The following is an 18,789-nucleotide window of genomic DNA, read 5'->3' as shown; positions in this document are numbered from 1 at the left end:
GCGACGGAAAGCCATTTACCATTACCAAAACTCTGTGTATCTGGTGCAGCACAGCATGATATTCTGCTAATTGTGTTGTCAAGTTTACAGGTTCTGTTGAAAAAATCTACAGTATGCAAACTCAAACACACACACACACACACACACACACACACACACACACACACACACACACATATCTGATCCTGGTAGTCTCTCTTCTATGCACTTGTTTCCGGCACACATTCAATTAACACACTGACTGTGTGATCCCTTAGTAAAAATGATTGTGTGCAAATGATCATTTTTGTATTTAATATATAATAAATCAACAAACTGTTTTGTACTAGCAGAAAGTGATGATGAAAGTGAAGACTTTTCTCGACGTATATCACTTCAATGCTGCCAATTTAAATTTCTGTGCAGCTGCAAGCTGCTCCACACTGTGGGACAATAAAATATTGGACAACCATAGCATCAACTAAAAAACCTGTGTCCTGCAAACATTAAGACATGGTCACAGTTATAAACTCTTATCATCATCATCATGGTTTCAGCAAAAAAATGTACTGGTAATAACAAAGGGGCCTTTTGGACACACGTCAGGTAAGTGGCACCTTTGACCGTGCTGTTCCTGTTATATGGAATCATAGACTCTGATCATAGTTGCTCAAAGCAATATCCCAAAATTTGGCACATAAGCAACGTGCTTCGTGAAAACCAGTTTTAAAATTACTGATATTTTGCCCCTAAAGTAATCAAAGGACCTCAATAGAAACAATAACCACATAACCAGTGGGGTGCACTGTCCTTTCACTGTAGTGATTGAAAACATAAGATAATCTCCTTTAACTGGGTAGGCTCACCATCAACATCAATCATACTCACAAACCTGCCTTGCATAAATTAAAGGCAGAACTTACTCTCACTCATAAATTACCATACAGGACTATTAAAGAATATGAGCACAAAATCAATTCTATTGGGAAAAAAAACCTATAACAATAGATGCAATAACCTTTAACATAATTAACTTTCACAACAAACACTACAATCAACTAACTTCTTAACAACACATAGATGTTGAATGTAAGAAATAAAAGTAATTTAAACTGTTTTTCTTTGTAAATCAGAATCACCCACCATCATGTTTAGGTTATTAGCTAACCCTAATATACAGCTAACAGTTAAACACTGAGCATTTGCACACACACAGGAAGAGCACTGCTTCCTCTCCCTAACTCTTAGCTGACTGTACTTCTCCCGAGCCAAATACTGCTACTAGCCCCATACCTATAGCTGAAGTTACTTTGTCTCCTAATTTCATACAATTAGCAGTAAATGTTTTAGTTTATTGTTGTGACTCACCAACTTCGACGAGCTTCCAAACGACACGTTTTTTTGGTTAACAAATCCTCTTTGGGGTTACATTACAAGTTTGACAAAACAGAAATGAGTGCTTTCTGTTTTAACATCATTTAATATATATTATCATTCAGCTGCTGCTTGTGTCGCCACACTGTCAACTGATTGGCTAATTCAAATTCAAATAAGCTTTACTTATTGAATGTTAAAGTTACTGCCAAAGCGAAATTACATATATGAAATTATGTGCTAGAAGAGTGAGGGGTGTGAGTTATTAATATTTGGTAAAATAGCACTGTAACTGTTTTATCCAATACTCTTTTTGACCAGTGAAACTGTTTTATCATTTAGCCTAACTATCGTGTGTTTTAATTTGCCCAGTGTTTTGCTGTAAATTTAGCTAGCTGGTAAAGCCATTAAACCTTTGTCTACAGTGATGCTGCCCTCTAGGGCCACATTGAAAGGCAGAATCAACACACCAGCATTCATAAACTGCAATAATACATTGTTTTACATTTATTTGTTGTATGAATTATTATCTTTACTGTGTCGCTTCCATTTCCCAACTCATAGTACTACTCCTTTAACACATCCAAATGCTGTTTCTAAAAGACAGTTAACCTTTGAAATCTGAATGTCATTAATCTATTAAAATGATAACTGTCCTGTGACCTCCATGGGCTTTATACAATGGTCCTTTAATATGTATGCTGGTGGTTTCACCTGATATCCGTATCAGTTTATACTTCTTATAGGCCTATTTGTTTTAATTTTCTTTGATAACATTTCACAAGAAACTACCCAGGTTCAGTAGTTAATGTTATTTACTATATTTACTATACCATGACCATGAAGAGATTAATTAAAATATAGTGGCTGTGACTGACGGCTATAGGCTGACGTCAACTGCAGGAGCTTAATATAAATATCCTACCTCTACATTGGCACTGAGCATAAATCGTGTACTGCAGAATTGTCAGATATGAATGCAATTCCTGGGAGACTGGGCTGGTATAAACCACAACCTCTCTTTTCACTCTGTCTTTCATACCCGCTTTGCTCCCTTTTCTCCATCTCCTTGCCCCAGAGGAGCCAAACTGCCCCAGCGTTATGAAAAAGTGTGAACTTGCTCTCAATGTGGCATTTCCTTGGCCAGAAAGTGTGAAGGTAGCAGAAAACCGAGCCAGTCCTGGCACCAGCCTCGTCTGCACCCTCACACATCATTTGCACCCTTTGGAAAAATGCTATCACTGTGGGTAGATTACTTGCTTACTTCATTTACTGCCATGTGGGGCTCTGGGGGAACTGATAGCCTTTCAGAGGGGTCGGAAGCTGAAACACACATCATCAGCACTGATACAATGTGATTATGACCTGAATCATTGCCAGCCAGGGAGGCAGGAGGCTCAGTGGCGCAGATTGACCGTGAGGGGGGTAATCAGTCTGGTCTCGGAGAAGCTTTTAACTCATATAATCACTCCCTCACTCATATAATCACTCCTGGAAAAAAAAGAGCCTCGATCTGTTCACACAATCGTTCCAATGTTCAGGGAGAAGGAGTGCAGATTGAGGGAGGGCAGACAGAGAGGTATAATAAAGAAGAGCTGGAGCATTGAGTTGGCCGGGATTTTCCAAAATGCTCTCACTCATTGTTCTGACAACAATATTTTCTCTGCCCAGGCCTAATAGGCTTGTAATGAGCACTGTAATATAAGCAGTAGCCTAGCGTAACCTGTAAACCTTAATTAAGTCAGACAGCCACCTTAAAGGCAGCCAGCGACTGTGCTCAGTCACCATCACATGATCCTGAAGCTGACTACACTCTTCCATCACTCCTTCATCAATCACTCCATCCCTTCATCGCTGCTACATCCAGCTCCAAATCCTCCTCCATTTTTCCTTTCACTACCCCTCCCATCATCCCCTTACCTTGAGCAATGGCTGGGGGAGGATGAATGTCGCAGAGCACAGAGGAACATCGGTGTCCATCATGAGGGCAAGAAATAGGCCCTGGACCCTCCCTAGTATCCTTTCTGACCCCTGAGTAGGAGACCTAAGCCATTGATTTGTTGCTGCTCGCTCATATAGACTACACTAGTCTCCAAGCAGCAGTCAAACCGATCCATAGGCAGCACGTCCCGAAGGACTGCCTGTGTGCCTGTTTGAACGTGTCTATTTACAGAACATATACATGAACATGTTGTGGTGTGGCATGCATTGCCTAATGAGTGTGACAAATGCAATACAATCTTTCTGAAAGGTGCTGTATATGTTTCAGGATCAATACTGGGGCAAATAAGCCATCATAACAATAAAGAGAGATAGACTTTGACACCCTCACACTCACAATCTATTGTGTGGCTCTGAGGTTAAATAGTTCTCTCAGGGCACAAGTGGTTCTTCATATATAATCCAACTGTAGAGTATTTCTCTCAAAAGCTGACATGTACTTTTGGCAATATAGTGTGGGAGTAGCAGCATTAGAGAGGCTGAAAGCAGTAACACAGTTCCAACTAGTTCCTGATAAAGTTCCTAAGATAATGCGATTTGGCAGTAGGTGCTGTTTCGAGAGGTGACGTGATAGATTGCAACTGGTCGCCCATCCCCAATTTGGCCAGAGCTCTTTCAATACATGGTTCTTAGGATACAGCATGTTGGCATCTTCCACTGTACTGTAGCCTTTAAAGTAAGCCTTGACTTTTGTAGACTATCTGTGTACTTCATCCCTCTTCTGCTATCAAAGCCAGCGCCCGATCTATAAATACATCTAGTGGTCTGCATCCCTGATGAGCAAGCTAATTGACACTGTTAATGGATGGAGTTTCACAGAGCTGTAAATAATGTGTAGGTTCACACTTAGTGCCTCCTGCCGTGCTACTTCTGGGAGGGCAACAACAGTTTACCTGCCAAGTCCCGTCTCTCCAGCCCGTCGTGCCTCCCTCCCTCTCCCAGCCAAGTCTGCACTGGCCAGGGGATTTACACAGAAATCAATAAAAGTTTCTCCGAGCCCCCACCCCTCCCAGTCAAAGTCAGAAAACTGCATCTCCTCCTTTTCATGTACTATTACAGCCTCTTGGAAAAACAAACAAGACCAGGCAAAAGGAAATAATAAGATCACTTTTACTTGCCCCACACCCATTGCCTTCTTCTGTATAGGGTACAACACAGTGCACGTTCACGTTTTCACTGATGCAGAGTCTTCATTTAATGTACCTGAGTCATATTTGATGCAAGGTTCCTAACAATGCTTGTCCTCGAAAGGTGAAAGGCATTTAAACCTTTGAGACAGATCAATTGATCATAGCAAAGTCACAATCATAGATGACTGGCAGCTACAAACTGACTGCAGACTAAGAGACGGATCAGGTTTTCAGTCACTTTGATTTTAGATACCTTTAAAGACAGCGCTTCAAAGGCCCAGAGGTTGCTTGGATGGAGATATTGAAAGAGGAATGAGGAAGAAAGACATTTGAGGGGGAAAAAAACACTACCCAGCTACACCACACACACACACACACACACACATTCTTCTTTGTTACGCCATACACAGCCCACCTTGAGAGGAAACATTAATTGCACATGTCTCTATAAACAAACTTGTGCTTCTTATAGTTGTTCTTTCCATTGAATGCGTGCACCGAATGGAGCAAAGCATGCTGTATTCCAAACACATATTTTCAATTATGCTCTGCATGCCAAAAAAATAAAAAATACGACTTTGTGTCCTTGTCCCAGCTTTCTTTCTTTCTTTATTTATCTCATGTCACCACTGAGCTGGAGAGGAGTAATAATTAACACTAATGGTCTGACTAACAAGCAGGCACCAGGGTGTTAATTGCATTGACGTATATTTCCTAGTAACCACATTCAGCCTGGAGGATTCCAGAAATACTGTTCTACTAATGACCAAACAAGAAAAAGAAGATAGATAGATAGATAGATAGATAGATAGATAGATAGATAGATAGATAGATAGATAGATAGATAGATAGATCAGAAGAATGGCAAAGAGCGAAGCAGATATGAAAACCCATCAGCCATTAATTAATTTGAGTAGTCTTTTTTAATTAAGCCAGATCTACCGTTGAATAGTGAACCACAGGACGGGTGCCATGTTGGAACTCATATAAAGTCCACATACTCTGCTCATTCAACCACGTTAACATTTGATCATCAAAAAAGAAACACAAATTCCATCTTTCATCCGCGTCTTCTGCACTATTTGGCACACAATTTGCTTGTATCACACTAAAAAATGTGGATGCGATACATCTCCAGTACAAAGCCCTTGACCAGTTTGTGTCTCTGGCAATAAAGCACAGAGACTGTTAGCTACAGCGTTGCGGCTTCAGTGGGGAAGATATATGGAAGGAGTGAGGGGAGAGATGGCTGCGTGATGGAAGGGATGGGGTGTGACGGGGGTGGCGGGGGGGGGGGGCACGACTGTAGACATGGCCCTACAGTCGCCCACAGATGCTCCCTCTATCTCTCTCCCTGATTCTCTCCCTCCTTTTGAGCACAGTATGGGAGCAGTCTTTTGGGGGAGGCTGGCAGGCAATCAGTGATGTCATGCCAGCAGTGCAGCGATGGCAGCTTAACCTATTTTCGGAAATACCACAGAATTTCTATTTATAACCGTGCTGAGCAGCATGTATCTTCACACATCCCTCATGGACCTGAGCATTCATAGACATTTCCCAATCTGAAATGTGTCTTCATCACAAAATGTTGGGAAATGTTTATTATCTGTAGGAAAAAAAAGTCTCAATGCTGATGCTGTTGTTTACCATTGCCATAATTACCATTTAGGGAGGTAATGTGGAACATTATTTATGTTGTCAAAATACTTACATTCTAAGCATCTTGGTGTGTTAGTTGTTATGTTTAATATACGCATCTGATTGTTGCTTACATTTATTGGTAATTTAGGAATAACAATAGCCATTAAATGGTAAATCGCCTCTGAGACCAGAGATAGAAGTCGTAGTATTTGCACTAGCAGTAGCAATAGTAATATTGGAATAAGTATTGCCTGTGTTACTAGAGGGCTTTCGTCATGTTAACAGCATTCTGGTGATTATTTTATACATCTGCCAAACTTGGCCTCTGCTCCTCCTCCTCCACCCTCCATCAATCCCGCCCTCCGGTGTCCAAACGGCTCTCAACCTGTCAGAAGGATCCTCCATGTCCCAAGCTGAGCCATCACTCTACTCCCCCACAGCCTTGGGATAAAAGCAACTATTTGTTTCTGCATCTCTGACAAACACTTCATCTTTTCCCCTCCACTTATCCATCTGTCCATAGGTCCATTGTTCTGTGCCCATGTGTCTGTTATTTGCCTTGTGGGCCCCGCTGCACACGTGTGCCATCCTCCCTGTCCAATTTGATCGAGTGACAGCGCTTAGTCATATCCACGCGCTTTGTGTTTGCGCGCACTCTCAGGCAGATACATGTGTGACATTTATGCATTGTTCATTCACACCAGCATCAAGGGCTCAACCATTTGGCAATCAGAGAGATGTGACAGCTTGACTAATCTGTGATTGTTTTTTGGCCAAAACATGGGGGTTAGCAAGCCCTCCAAGGGCACAGTACTATAAGGCAAGACAAATAACTTATTATTTTCCAGGCTTGTACAAGGCTTTATCGCATGAGTTCTCCTGAACCATTCCAAAATGGAGAGGGATTATCACAAAACATTGCATTAAAATCTCCTCTCTCCCCTCTCCCTTGTTATTTCATTTTCCTTCTAAAATGAATCTGTGCCCAGCCAGGCTCAAACACAACATTAAAGAGCTCATGCTATTCTAACAGAAACCACCAACCCCCTCCTCCCTCGCTCCCTCCTCTTTTTTTCCCTCTGTGCCTTTATAAACCCCCCCTCATAAGAGTACACTCTGCTCTGTAGGCAATGGCACTCTCTACTAAGCTACCCATACAAAATAGATAGGCTTCTATCCCTCTATTTAGACTAAGGAAATAGCTATGACCTTTGTGCATGAACAAGAAGGCGGTACGCTTCTACCGACTCTACCTTTAGAGGAGAAATATGGCCTACATCACACCAAAAATAATCCAACCCAAAATCCTTCCTTTAACATTTGAAAAGACTGTTACAACAACCAAGGTCAGAAGAAAATCTCCTAATAATTTTAATAAATTCTAATTTACCTCCTTTCCTGTTGCATCAATAACATTTATAGAATTAATTTATAATCATTGTTCATTTTTTAAATGCTTTTTGAAAGACATTTTAGGATACATGTATTACATTATTACATCACAGCAAAAAACATATCATCAAACTATTTGTACTTATAAATGGCAAGAGAGTAACAAGTGTCTTAGCCTTAACCCTCAACACCCATGCCATTACAATCATGCCTCCAACTGTCCACACTTTAAATCAAACCACCACAGAGCTTCATTTAGTCCATTAAACGAAATACACATGCGGTGTATGTTTCATAAATGAGCGTCTTAGTGATGAAATTGGTCCATGTTTTCCCTCAGATCTCACAGTACATCTTCTCATGTCTGTCTCTGCTACAGGCACCCATTAAGAGCAAACATATTCCAGAAAGGTCATGGAATAACAGCACTTCCAACATACTGAAAGCATAATATACTGCTAGCCATAATGAATGTTGCATTGGAGCAGGAAATCAATCCATCTGAAAGGCTCTCTCGGGCAGGGATTAAGGGGAAAGAAGCCGAGACAAAATAAATGCCAGGTGAGTTTGGTGTGCGGACACTATCCTCCAGCAGAGCCTGGCCTTGTCGGCATCTGAGATTGGCAATCTCCTTGGAAAAGCAACAGAAAAGAGGAGAAGAGAGAAGGAGGCAACGCTCCTCATCCTGAAGTCAAGGCCCATAGCGCCTGTCAGTACCAGTTGAGCTGCTGCATCTTTTATGAGGAAAGCCCTGTTGCTTATTACAATATTTACAGACGTTTAAAGATTGTGAAGCGAGTGTTGTTACTGCATTAGCTTGCCTCGGTGGCCTTCGCTCACTAGCCCTGACAGAAGATTTTATTCTAGATTTGTTAAATCGAATCACTGCACAAAACTGCAAGGAGACAGAATTGTTTTTCCTGTGTCTCAGCGTTCATATGCCCAGCTGAAATGGAATCAGTTCCCCCTTAAAACCTTTATGAAGTTGTTTAATTTCATTAGCAACCATACATTGGCGATGCTGGCAAAAGGCCTATGCTACGCTCATGTCTGTTAAATCAGTAATATCATGACAGCGTGGTGTGTATGTACCGTCCATGTCACTTCTACAGCTCTGTTTATAGTCTGTAAGTGAATTTATCCCATCTGTTTCCTCAGGGGAGATGCTGTCCTACAGCAGTGCCGTGATCTTTGACACTTTCCATAAGGCACACACACAATATGGAGACGTGTAGATGCACTCACACTTCCATCATATCAAAGAGGAGAGAGAGGCTTCACCAAACCAGAGTTTAATCAGTGCCACCGCCTTTCAGGTATCATTTTAAATAGCAAGAAAGCAGCCTCATCTTAATAACATATCATTTTAATTTGATGCATATGCTACATTCCATCTATCCCTGTTTCCTTCCTTTTCTCTTTTTTATTGGCAGAGCAACCCACAGAGGAACGCTATCCATCAGACTAGCTCAGAGGGAGAAAAAAATAAAAACTTGAATAAATATTTCATTAGATTATTCTGTGATTTAATGTGCTTCTGCTTGGCTGGGGTCTAAGGCAATATCTCTGGTCCATTTATAAATGCATTAACACAATGGTACCCGACAATAGCTTAATATTGATACCCGACTGAGTTGGTCGGCAGATTGAAGCAGCGTAGGGATTGTTTTGTCTGTCTGTTGTGCTGAATCACACCTGCAGGAAAAAAAAGCTTTTCTTCCCTCTCCCTCCCTCTAGTTTGAAGTGCACGTTACTTAACCACACGAGGGAAGATTTGTCAACCTCAACCAAACTCAGAGGGTCAAATCTGTCCCGACAAATAGAGCAATTCAACAAAAGTCTGCACTGAAACAGATTCAGCATTGCTCTGAGTGCTTTTCATGTAGGCATCCACTTTTCAAGTCAATTTGAACAAAACTGAATAAAAATAAATAAATAAATAAAATCTGAAAAACAGCAACCTAAACTAAAAAATAAGACTACCGATTAAAACCTTATTTCTGCATATATGCATGTGTATAAACGTGCAAGTGTGCTCTGCATGCGCTATAAGTGGAAGCTAATTAGAGCCAGAGGGAGAAGTTTTCATAGTCTATGGTAAATTCAACATCAGGAAATCCTCTACCTATTAATACCAATTGGGCGACAATAATTGGCAGGCCATCGACAGCGTGGGCAGAATTAATCATTTGAAGAGGCAGACTAGACTGAATTTTTAATTGGCAGGGGCAGCCACTGTTTAGGGAGGCAACCAGCTGATCACCCAAGAGACTGCTTCTTCAGACAATGCACATTTGCTAATCCTCTTGAGTCAAGTTATTATGGCCATGCATTATTATCACGCTTTACAAACTAATTCCATGTTTTCCCTCATGGATTACCAAGGGGAAAAAATAGTTGCATAAGAAAAGAGGAAATAATAAACACACAAAGCACAATGTGCATGAAATGAAAATCAAAATGACAGAATATGTGTATTGACTACAAATGCACGACACTTGAATTATGAAAATAATGTGTTTGTGTGTGTGTGTGTGTCTGTGTGTGTGTGTGTGTGTGTGTCTGTGTGTGTGTGTGTGTGTGTGTGTGTATGTGTGTGTGTGTGTGTGTGTGTGTGTTTATCCCTCTGTCCATCAATGTATTTGTATAAATGTGCCTCTTTGAGGCTTCTGCTCCAGTGTTTCCAGTGTTTCCATCAGGATCCATACTCATAATCCTTTTCTGTTTAATAACATGATTAACTATAAAATAACCTAATCAGAGATCACTGACACATTAGGGTTTGATTATGTATTGTTAATTGTGTGGCCTGGATTCATTACATTTTAAGCAATTAAATTTAACCGAACAGTACTTATCTTAAATGAATTAGTTGTTTGTAAGTTAATGAATAAAGGTAAAGCTTTACTTTAAATAAGTATTTTTAGAATTAAGTTTTTATACTTTTTACTCAGATCGGAGAGACAATAAGAAAACTCCTGATTGACATACAGTAGAACTGCAGGATTTCTTTTTCTACTTTGACTATTACACTTTTATAAAAAAGGGGATTTGACTTACAAAGCTCTTTAAGATTTGAGTTTTACATTTCAAACTGTCAAGGGACCTGAGAAAGAGATCATTTCACTGAATACAACAGTACATTTACACATTTCAGAAAAATATTTTTTTCAGTTGTTAACTTAACCAGAACATTAATTATGTTATAACTGATAATAGTTAGTATAATAATATGAAGAAAACAGACGATAAAACTTTTCAAATGTAAAAACAATCTAGGTGAGCAAATAATTCACTATATTTGAGCCAAATTACTAATAAACTGGATTTATTTCCTAGTTGTATTTGCGCTATATTTTTCACTTTATACAAAGCTCTATTTTCTGTTCATGGAAATACATCTAAGAGCCTAAACTGTCTTTTCCCTGACACCATGATATGCCGACAATCACTCAGGAGCTAAATACTGCAATCATTATGCAACACAGGGCAATGACATTTTAGTGTATGTATGCACACACATGCACACGCAAACACATACTGATGAATGCCAAATGAGTGCTTCACTGAAACAAAACATGTCTTCCCTTCTACACACTGACAATATCAACTGTGGAATCAGGAGCATTTGCATCCAGGCTTCATGAAATATGTGGCTAATAGAAGCTATGATAGCATATTGTAATGAGAGTATGAATCCTTTATAAACCTGAACGTGTTTTTATCCAAATGTGATCCCAGAGATTTTCCACCAGAGCCGATATTTTAGATCACCAGCTAATTTAAACAGGCACATAAAAAATAAAAATCTATATATTTATATTATTTTTGTTTGTAGGATCTCCCTTGGTTTCTGTTGCTTTAATTTTATCTATCATGGTCTTATTTTAAGTCCATTTTAATGACTAATGACTATATAGGGCAAAAATACCATTCTATTTTTGATATGGCCTCAATACAAGGGCTTTGTGACAGTTGTGGGCAACCTTTGTGATGATAACAAATGTAATCTTTTGATGGTGATTCTATATGTCATAGAAGACATGACATTGTTTGCAATGTTTGCAAATGGCATTTACATTATTGTCACAGACTGTCGTTTGTCTTTTCTAAATGTCACTGCAATAAAAAGGCTTATCTCCTGTACTACCATCCTTCACATATCAACATCTGTTCTGCGGGAGTGCAACATGAGGATGGGGTTGGGGGGTTGGGGGTTGGTGTGGGGGTACGTATCTGCTCCCAATACTGTGACAAAGTGATCACGCATTAAATCACAAATGTGCAGAAGAATAGAGCGTGTCACAACTCTTGTTCAGACAGTGTTGGGTTTTCTCCCTTTGAATAATGAGCACGGTGCTGCAAAATAATATCAAGAGCGCACTGACCCAATATAGGCTTTTAAAATGATGATTACAATGAAATGAATGATTATGATAGTGGTCACACTCATTATTATCATGGAAGTCTCCTAATGTAGAAATGATCCTGTGATTATGTCAACCAATATACAGCCCTACAGCTCCCTACAGGCTATGGGTTTCTGCCTAACCTGACAAATACAAATGAAATGTAATCAACAAAATTAAAGTTGGTGATGATGATGGTGATGATGATGACGTCTACACTGCGTGGATCGACTGTGAGAGGTGGGAAGTGTGTGGGGGGGAGACCACGTATTGTGTAATGGTTTTCCCACCCAGGCAGTGATGTACACCGTACATCCCTGATAACCAACTTCATTATGGAAGGTGGAAGTTGTCACTGTGTATAGTGAGCAGCAGAGTGGATTTACACCCTCTGCCTCCCTCTCAGACTTCCATTTGAGCAGAAGCAGCGGCGGCAGCATCACTGCCCACTCTCCGCGCATGGCGACGTCCGTCATCTTGCGACAGTTCTTGCGCCCTTTGGAGACACTGTGAACTGATTTCGCCGTGTCGGGTTTTCCACCCAGCCCCATCCGCACATGGGGGAGATGTTAAAGAAAGCTTATGGATGAATAAATGATGCCGCCCCTCCGCAAAAGACGGGGACTGGCAGAGGAAGGCTCTTTAAAAATGCATCCTTTCCAAGCGCCTCTGCCCCACTTAAGAGCGCGTCAAGAAAATACTGTTCAATTGCAATAAAAAATACAGAACACGTCCAACCTATCATTCCTGATACTGCTGGCCTTCTTAGTATTTGTAATCTCCCATTTTGGTTGTCCGTGTAATGAAAAATGTGGAATTATCGAGATGAAAATACAAACCCTCCAAAACATTTTGAGATTGTGAAATAATAATAAGAACTTATCCTATTATATAAAGATTGCTGGGACAAAATAACAAAGCTCATTAGATGAAAATACGGAAACAATGATGCACATTATGATATTATTGTTTACATTTGTAGACTGATACAATATTGTAGAATAAGCCTGATAAAATTTTTTAAAAAGTAATAAATGGGCTACGCGTGTTTTTCGCGTCACTATTTCAACGCAAATGAGTTCAAAATGTACAGGTAATAATAAGCAATATTATTAAGCTGAATATGGGCCTCGCAGCCATTCGAGGGGCGACACGTTACCTTTGTGCATGCCGGTGTATCGGTCCTTGAGAACTGTCAGTTCGTGGATTTTCCCAAACTGTTCAAACAGGGGTTTCAGGTCTTTTTCTTCCAAGTTCCGCGGTATCTGCCCGATAAACAGCTTAATGGCATCTTGGTCTTTCATGTTGCCGCTCTCCGGATGAATTGAAATGGGTTCTGACCCGTTCATGGGTTTCGGAAATGTGATCTGAGGGTACTGGTGCTGATGTGGGATAAGTAGTAGTGGCTGTTGGCTCGGTGGTGCCCCCGGTCCGGTGAAAACCAGGCTGGAGTGAGCGGGCTGGGGCTGCTGTGGATGGTGCTGCCTTCTTGTTTCAGTCTGAGTGAATCTGGCCATTCTGAGCTGGGAGCAGAGTGGATAATAATGACAACACACACACACACTGTGAGAGAGCAAGCACTCAGCTGGAAACCAGGCTGACTTTCTTTCCGACACACAACACACACGCACACACACAGTACAAGACAGGAGTGTGTGTGTGGGGGGGGGGGGAGCGATAGGGAGCGCAGGAGCGATATTAGGCGCTCTGGAGCGACACCCAGTGTCAGTTATGCAGCACTGCATCTTAATAAAAGCCCAAACATGCTGCCGAGTGTATGAAACGTGGCCTCTGACCAGCTTTTTTTTTTTTAACATGACTGAGCATGTTTAAAAACTGTCCTAAACAGTGGTGGAAGACCTGTTGCAAGTCTTTGTGCACACAATGTAAAATACTCCACAGGCCTTTTTTTCTCAGCAGACATTTTGTCTTGTCATAGCAGGAGAAGTGCAGGTGTTACTAATAACATTAATGGTGGCTGCTTTCTATTTAAGTGTCCCAGTAAGCCAAGACAGCCATCATTAAGTTTATGACTGAAACCTGTTTGTTTCCTTCTGTGAAAAAGCCTATTACAAGTGAAAGCCCTTCATCTCAAATGTTTCTTCAATTGAATTGAAGTATTTATTGGCAGTAACGTGAACTCAAGTCATACTACACAAAATTATAGATGTGTAACTTACTGACTATAATACTTTAGTGTAAGTTGTAGACCTGTGCTGAGTAGTTAAAGGGTAGTAAAACGCTGACATATGGTAAAGTAAAATCTACAAAGTTACTGCAGAGGTTGGATAAAATTTTATTGAAAACTGCTGAAACTTGTAGATAAATTATGTGTTAATTAGTGATGAAATATTTCCCTCTGAATTGTGGTGGAGATAAGTATGAAGTCTCACAAAGTTAAAAGTGCCCCAAAACTGTACCTCAGCTGTGCTTGAGTAAATGTCCAGAGATACTTCAGGTCTACAAGTAGTAATCCATTGGTTCTTAAATCTTAATGATAAAATCCCTCCACTAACAGTGTTTAAAATATAGCTCTATTTGAAGAGGAGAGTGATCAATTCAGGCTTTTCGCTCATTTTTTAGTTCTGTCGTCAGGTTGTGGTTTGACAAAACTTTAAAACTTTCTAAACAACAATATAATGTTAAAATGTCACTTTTACTGATTGCAGCATCATCTACATCATCAGTTTTAGCTCTAAATGCTTGTTCATAGTGGTGAAATACATACCTCTATTAAGAGTACAAATACAGACAATACAATACAATACAAACTGGTATGTGCCTCATCTACCACTGTAGGTGACCATGCGTCTTGTACAGTCGATGCTGCTGCAAGTGACAAGAGCACTATTTATAAATGAATGGTATTGCTATCTGCAATCTGTCATTAGATTGAGTCAAGGGACCTGCAAACATTAACCACAATTAGGAGACTTACTGTAAGTACTTTTCAAATAGCAAGCATGCTAATCCCCCAAGAGGGGGTTTATTTGCATCATTTGCCTTCTCTTTGCAGACACTGTCAATAGCACTCAGATCCAAATCCATAACCCCAAAAAATCTCATGTAACTGTTACTGAATGGAGAACAACAAAGCTAATGCATAACAGGCCGCATAGTTTGACTTGCAACTTAGCCACAAACCACTCTTTAACTAAAACACATCCGCCGGACAGATTTCTAATTACAGCCAATTTAACAGTGGATTAAATAAAGTGATATATACTGTCTGTGACAGCAGGCTCAAGGCTGCGAGGTGAATCAATACTGCTGCTGCTGCTGCTTCTCTTACTGTGGAGGAGCAGCACCACGGGGGTCCCCTCCCAGAACTTTGACGTACGAATGGCTGCATCCCTGTGTGGGGAATCGCCTTCAGCTGCCTCCGTCTCTCTGAATTCGGCAGTATACCTGTGAAGCAAGGGAAGGCTCACATCCAAAGGGCCTCGGTATGCAGTAGAAATAGACTGGTCAACAATGTTCAGGGTTGAGAAGTTGAGAAGACATAGGCTGTCCTGAGAAGATGGTTGTTTTCACTGGGAGGGAAGTGGGGATAATTTCAGCTCTATTGAACTCTGCTCATAATATTTCTTTCTGCAAAGCTCAATAAGTGCAAGTGTAGAGGAAGAGACATCAGCAGGCAGGGGTACACATTGACATGCAGTCAATAAAACAGTGGGTGGTAGCTACACAGACAAGGGGCATTTTTTTATTGTAAACTTGTTCTTTTGAAATGTGAATGTAATCCTTTGAAGCAGTAGGTCCCAGAGTGCCGTGCGTGATACAGTTGCTGAAACTGCTGTTTGTTTTCGATTAGTCGCGGGGCTGTTTTATGCTTCGTTCATCGTGTTATAAATGTATTGATTAAAAGAGGCAGGGTACTCACTGGATGTGGCTGGCCACCTGAATGGGAGTTGCCAGGGACAGGATTCAAAGTAGATGTGTTTGGCGGATGGCTCAGCATGTTAGCCCTCATACATCTGTAGTGAGAAAACAAACAGGGACGCAGTGCAGCTCATATTGAATAAAAGTACTGCGCTGTCATGGCACTGGCTCACCGGACTCTGAGGGAGGTTGAGTGGCTATTTTTAGGGATGGGGTCAGCACAGGGGGAGGGGTATTGAGAACTTCCACTTCATGGTTTTTTTATTGACCAATGCCATTAGTGTTTCGTCAGGCTGAAGGCAGAGACAAGAAATCAATAAAGGTCACACTATTAGTGCAAACTAAAAAGTTACATACAATTTAACTGGCTGGCGCTTATTCTGCTGCTTGTTAACCAGTCTGGACCCTGAGAGGGAGGCAGCCTCGGCTTGATCTGTTCAGCTTGGGAAGTCTGGAAGGCCCAGAGGGAGACAAAGGCAGCTAAGGGAGTCATTTTGCATTCTGTGTGCACTTGTAGAAATACAGTCAAGACAGGCAGCCTGACACACACGCACACACACACTTCCTAATTAACCAAATTCAACATTATTCTCCACATCCAGTTACTCACTTGCATATTGTGCAACCAGAGCAATGCACATAGTAAGCATAAAATAGCATACAGTGAAAACACAGTTTAGCTTGCCATATGCTATCTAGTTAGTTGAAGTCTATGAGTTGCTGTTAAGGGAAAGCTTCTTCTCTGCTTGGGCTGGCATGCTGAGGTTCTGAAAGTGTAAGTTGTGGTTTAATAAGCGATAAGAGTTGGAGGTGTCCCCTGGTGCCTAATTCACCATTGCACTCTGGTTATGCATTGCAAAGCATGCTCGTTCAACTGTAAGGTGTTGTTCAAGAAAATTATGGAGTGATGTGATGATGGCATATCACACTGGAGACAGTTTTATGGACCACTGACTTAACAGGCTGATGAGATGTGATAAGAGCAGGCTGAACTGTGGAGGTCCCCCGGTCTAAAAGTAGTGTTGAGCTTTTCGATAAGCTTTTTCACTAAAGAGCACTCCAACATGTCTTTCCTATGATCATGAAAATAAACTAAAATTCCACTTTATGAGTCTTCTCATGAAATTTAGCAATTTGAGTTGACAAAGAGCTGCACCCAGAAATTATTGTTCATCCTGTAAATGCTCTTATTTGTGGAGTGTAAATAATCAGCAGACAGAGAGATGATTTTAAAAGCATATAAACTATTCAAGCGTTTGAGCACTATGATTTCACATTTTTCCAATTCCAATTAGAACATGGATGTAGTCATTAGAAGAGAGGGGGAAGAGAAGTGGACTCACTAGCTGTCTTAATAATCATCCACCATCTATAGACTAAAATAAATATTTTTTTCTGAAACATCCAGTGGAATATAAAACGGCCCTCTTTCGTACAGTACAATTTGGCCAAATAGACTAATAAATCTAAAGATCTCTTACCATTACAGATTAAAATGTAACAATTTCTCTAATCCCCAGTTATCTCAGTCAACATTAGATATTATTTGATTGTGGTTGGTTTATAGCAGCTGGCTTGTTTGGAGTGGTGGAAATTAAGTACATTTATTGAAGTACATTTAGGAGGATCTAGTGGCAGAATGGAATATAATTTTCATAGGTATGTTTTCTTTAGTGTATAATACCCTGAACATAAGAATCTTGTTTTTATGTTTTTATGTTATGTTAGAATGAGCTGTTTTTATTCACAGGGGAGCAGGTCCTCTTCTAGGAAGCATGTTTCTAGCCAAGAACAGACAAAGCGAACACTGGGCTTAGAGCTTTTCATGTTTTTTTGGTAGTTTTGCAGTCACTGTAGTTCTTCTACATCCTTCGAAAGCAGTATTGGTTGCAGTCTGCCACAAAATCCTACACACTGGTCCTTTAAGATAAAATAAGACTTTATTGAACCCCAGGGGAAATTCACAAGCTACCCATGCATCAATAATTATAATCCAATGATATAATAAACATGAATTTGGCCACTCTGAATAATACAGAGTACTTTTACTTTAGGCACAATATTCTGATTCTGATACTTTTGAACTTTTATTTAAGTAAACTCTTCAATGCATGATTTTTACTTGTAACAAATAATTTATCTCCTGTGGTACATATACTTACATTATACTAAAACATATGAGTACTCTTTCCACCAGTGCTGATTTGGTTCAAGCTTTGCGCAGACTCTAATACAGGATGTGGTTTCCTCCTACTGAGCAGGTTGTTCTCGGTTCACCGAGGGCTCTGAATCAGACAATTTTCTCCTGCACTCTCGCTGTGAATTACATGAGTTGTAGGGTAAGAAATAATGAACCAATTTTGATACACCGAAGATTAATTTTATCATCCAAAAATGGCCACTAAAAGAATCCCATCACCCACTGTGATTGTTGTCGTTTTGTTGAATGAGAGAGAAATGGTCTAGCCTGCAGAGCAATCTTGTCTTTTTTGCTAATCTAAGTCACTGCTGTGATCTGAGTTGCCTCCACAACTACCTCACTTTCAAGATTGTCTGGACTGCTGCTGTTAATGCAGTTATTTCCAGCAAAACATTATTATATCAACAGACGACATCGTCTGGCTCAGTCTTGTCCATTTTGTAGAAAGAATATTTATCTTTTATATCATACAAAGGTATACTGCTGGCAATAACACAGAATGGCAAGTAAATCCTTGATTGTGAGAGGATGTGTTCAGGTTGGTACATGTTTAAAACTATCAAACAAAGTGACCCAGGTTCCAGCAGCAAAATCTTAATTCACTTCTGGATATTTTTTAAAAACTGAATACAAATCTGTATCAGAATAGTGTAAAGCACAGGTAATACAAACAGTATATACGATCATCTTCAGCCTTACAAAACAGAGAAAACAGAAGCCGATTCAAATAAAGGGGTTTCCTTTTTTATCTTTTGATGCTGTTTTGATGATCTTTTGATTA

General features: G+C 40.3%; 1 protein-coding gene across 17 annotated transcripts in view; it reads right to left on the bottom strand.

Moving 5' to 3' along the window:
- celf5a (cugbp, Elav-like family member 5a) overlaps positions 1–13,539 on the bottom strand; it is a 189,221-nt gene extending 175,682 nt beyond the window's left edge. For 6 of the 17 annotated variants that reach the window (XM_051375515.1, XM_051375518.1, XM_051375520.1 and 3 more), the window contains exon 1: positions 13,086–13,536. In XM_051375515.1, coding sequence (XP_051231475.1) covers positions 13,086–13,443 — 358 coding nt within the window. In that variant the 5' untranslated portion in view covers positions 13,444–13,536. Of the gene's footprint in view, positions 1–13,085 lie in introns of all 17 variants that reach the window. The other 11 variants (XM_051375523.1, XM_051375524.1, XM_051375531.1 and 8 more) reach the window with 4 other exon arrangements.
- Between the last annotated feature and the right edge of the window lie 5,250 nt (positions 13,540–18,789).

This window comes from Dicentrarchus labrax, unplaced genomic scaffold, assembly GCF_905237075.1.
Source record: "Dicentrarchus labrax unplaced genomic scaffold, dlabrax2021, whole genome shotgun sequence".
NCBI classification, from domain to species: Eukaryota; Metazoa; Chordata; class Actinopteri; family Moronidae; genus Dicentrarchus; species Dicentrarchus labrax.
The sequence above is the reverse complement of the archived record's forward strand: the minus strand, read 5'-3'. Positions and strand labels throughout refer to the sequence as shown.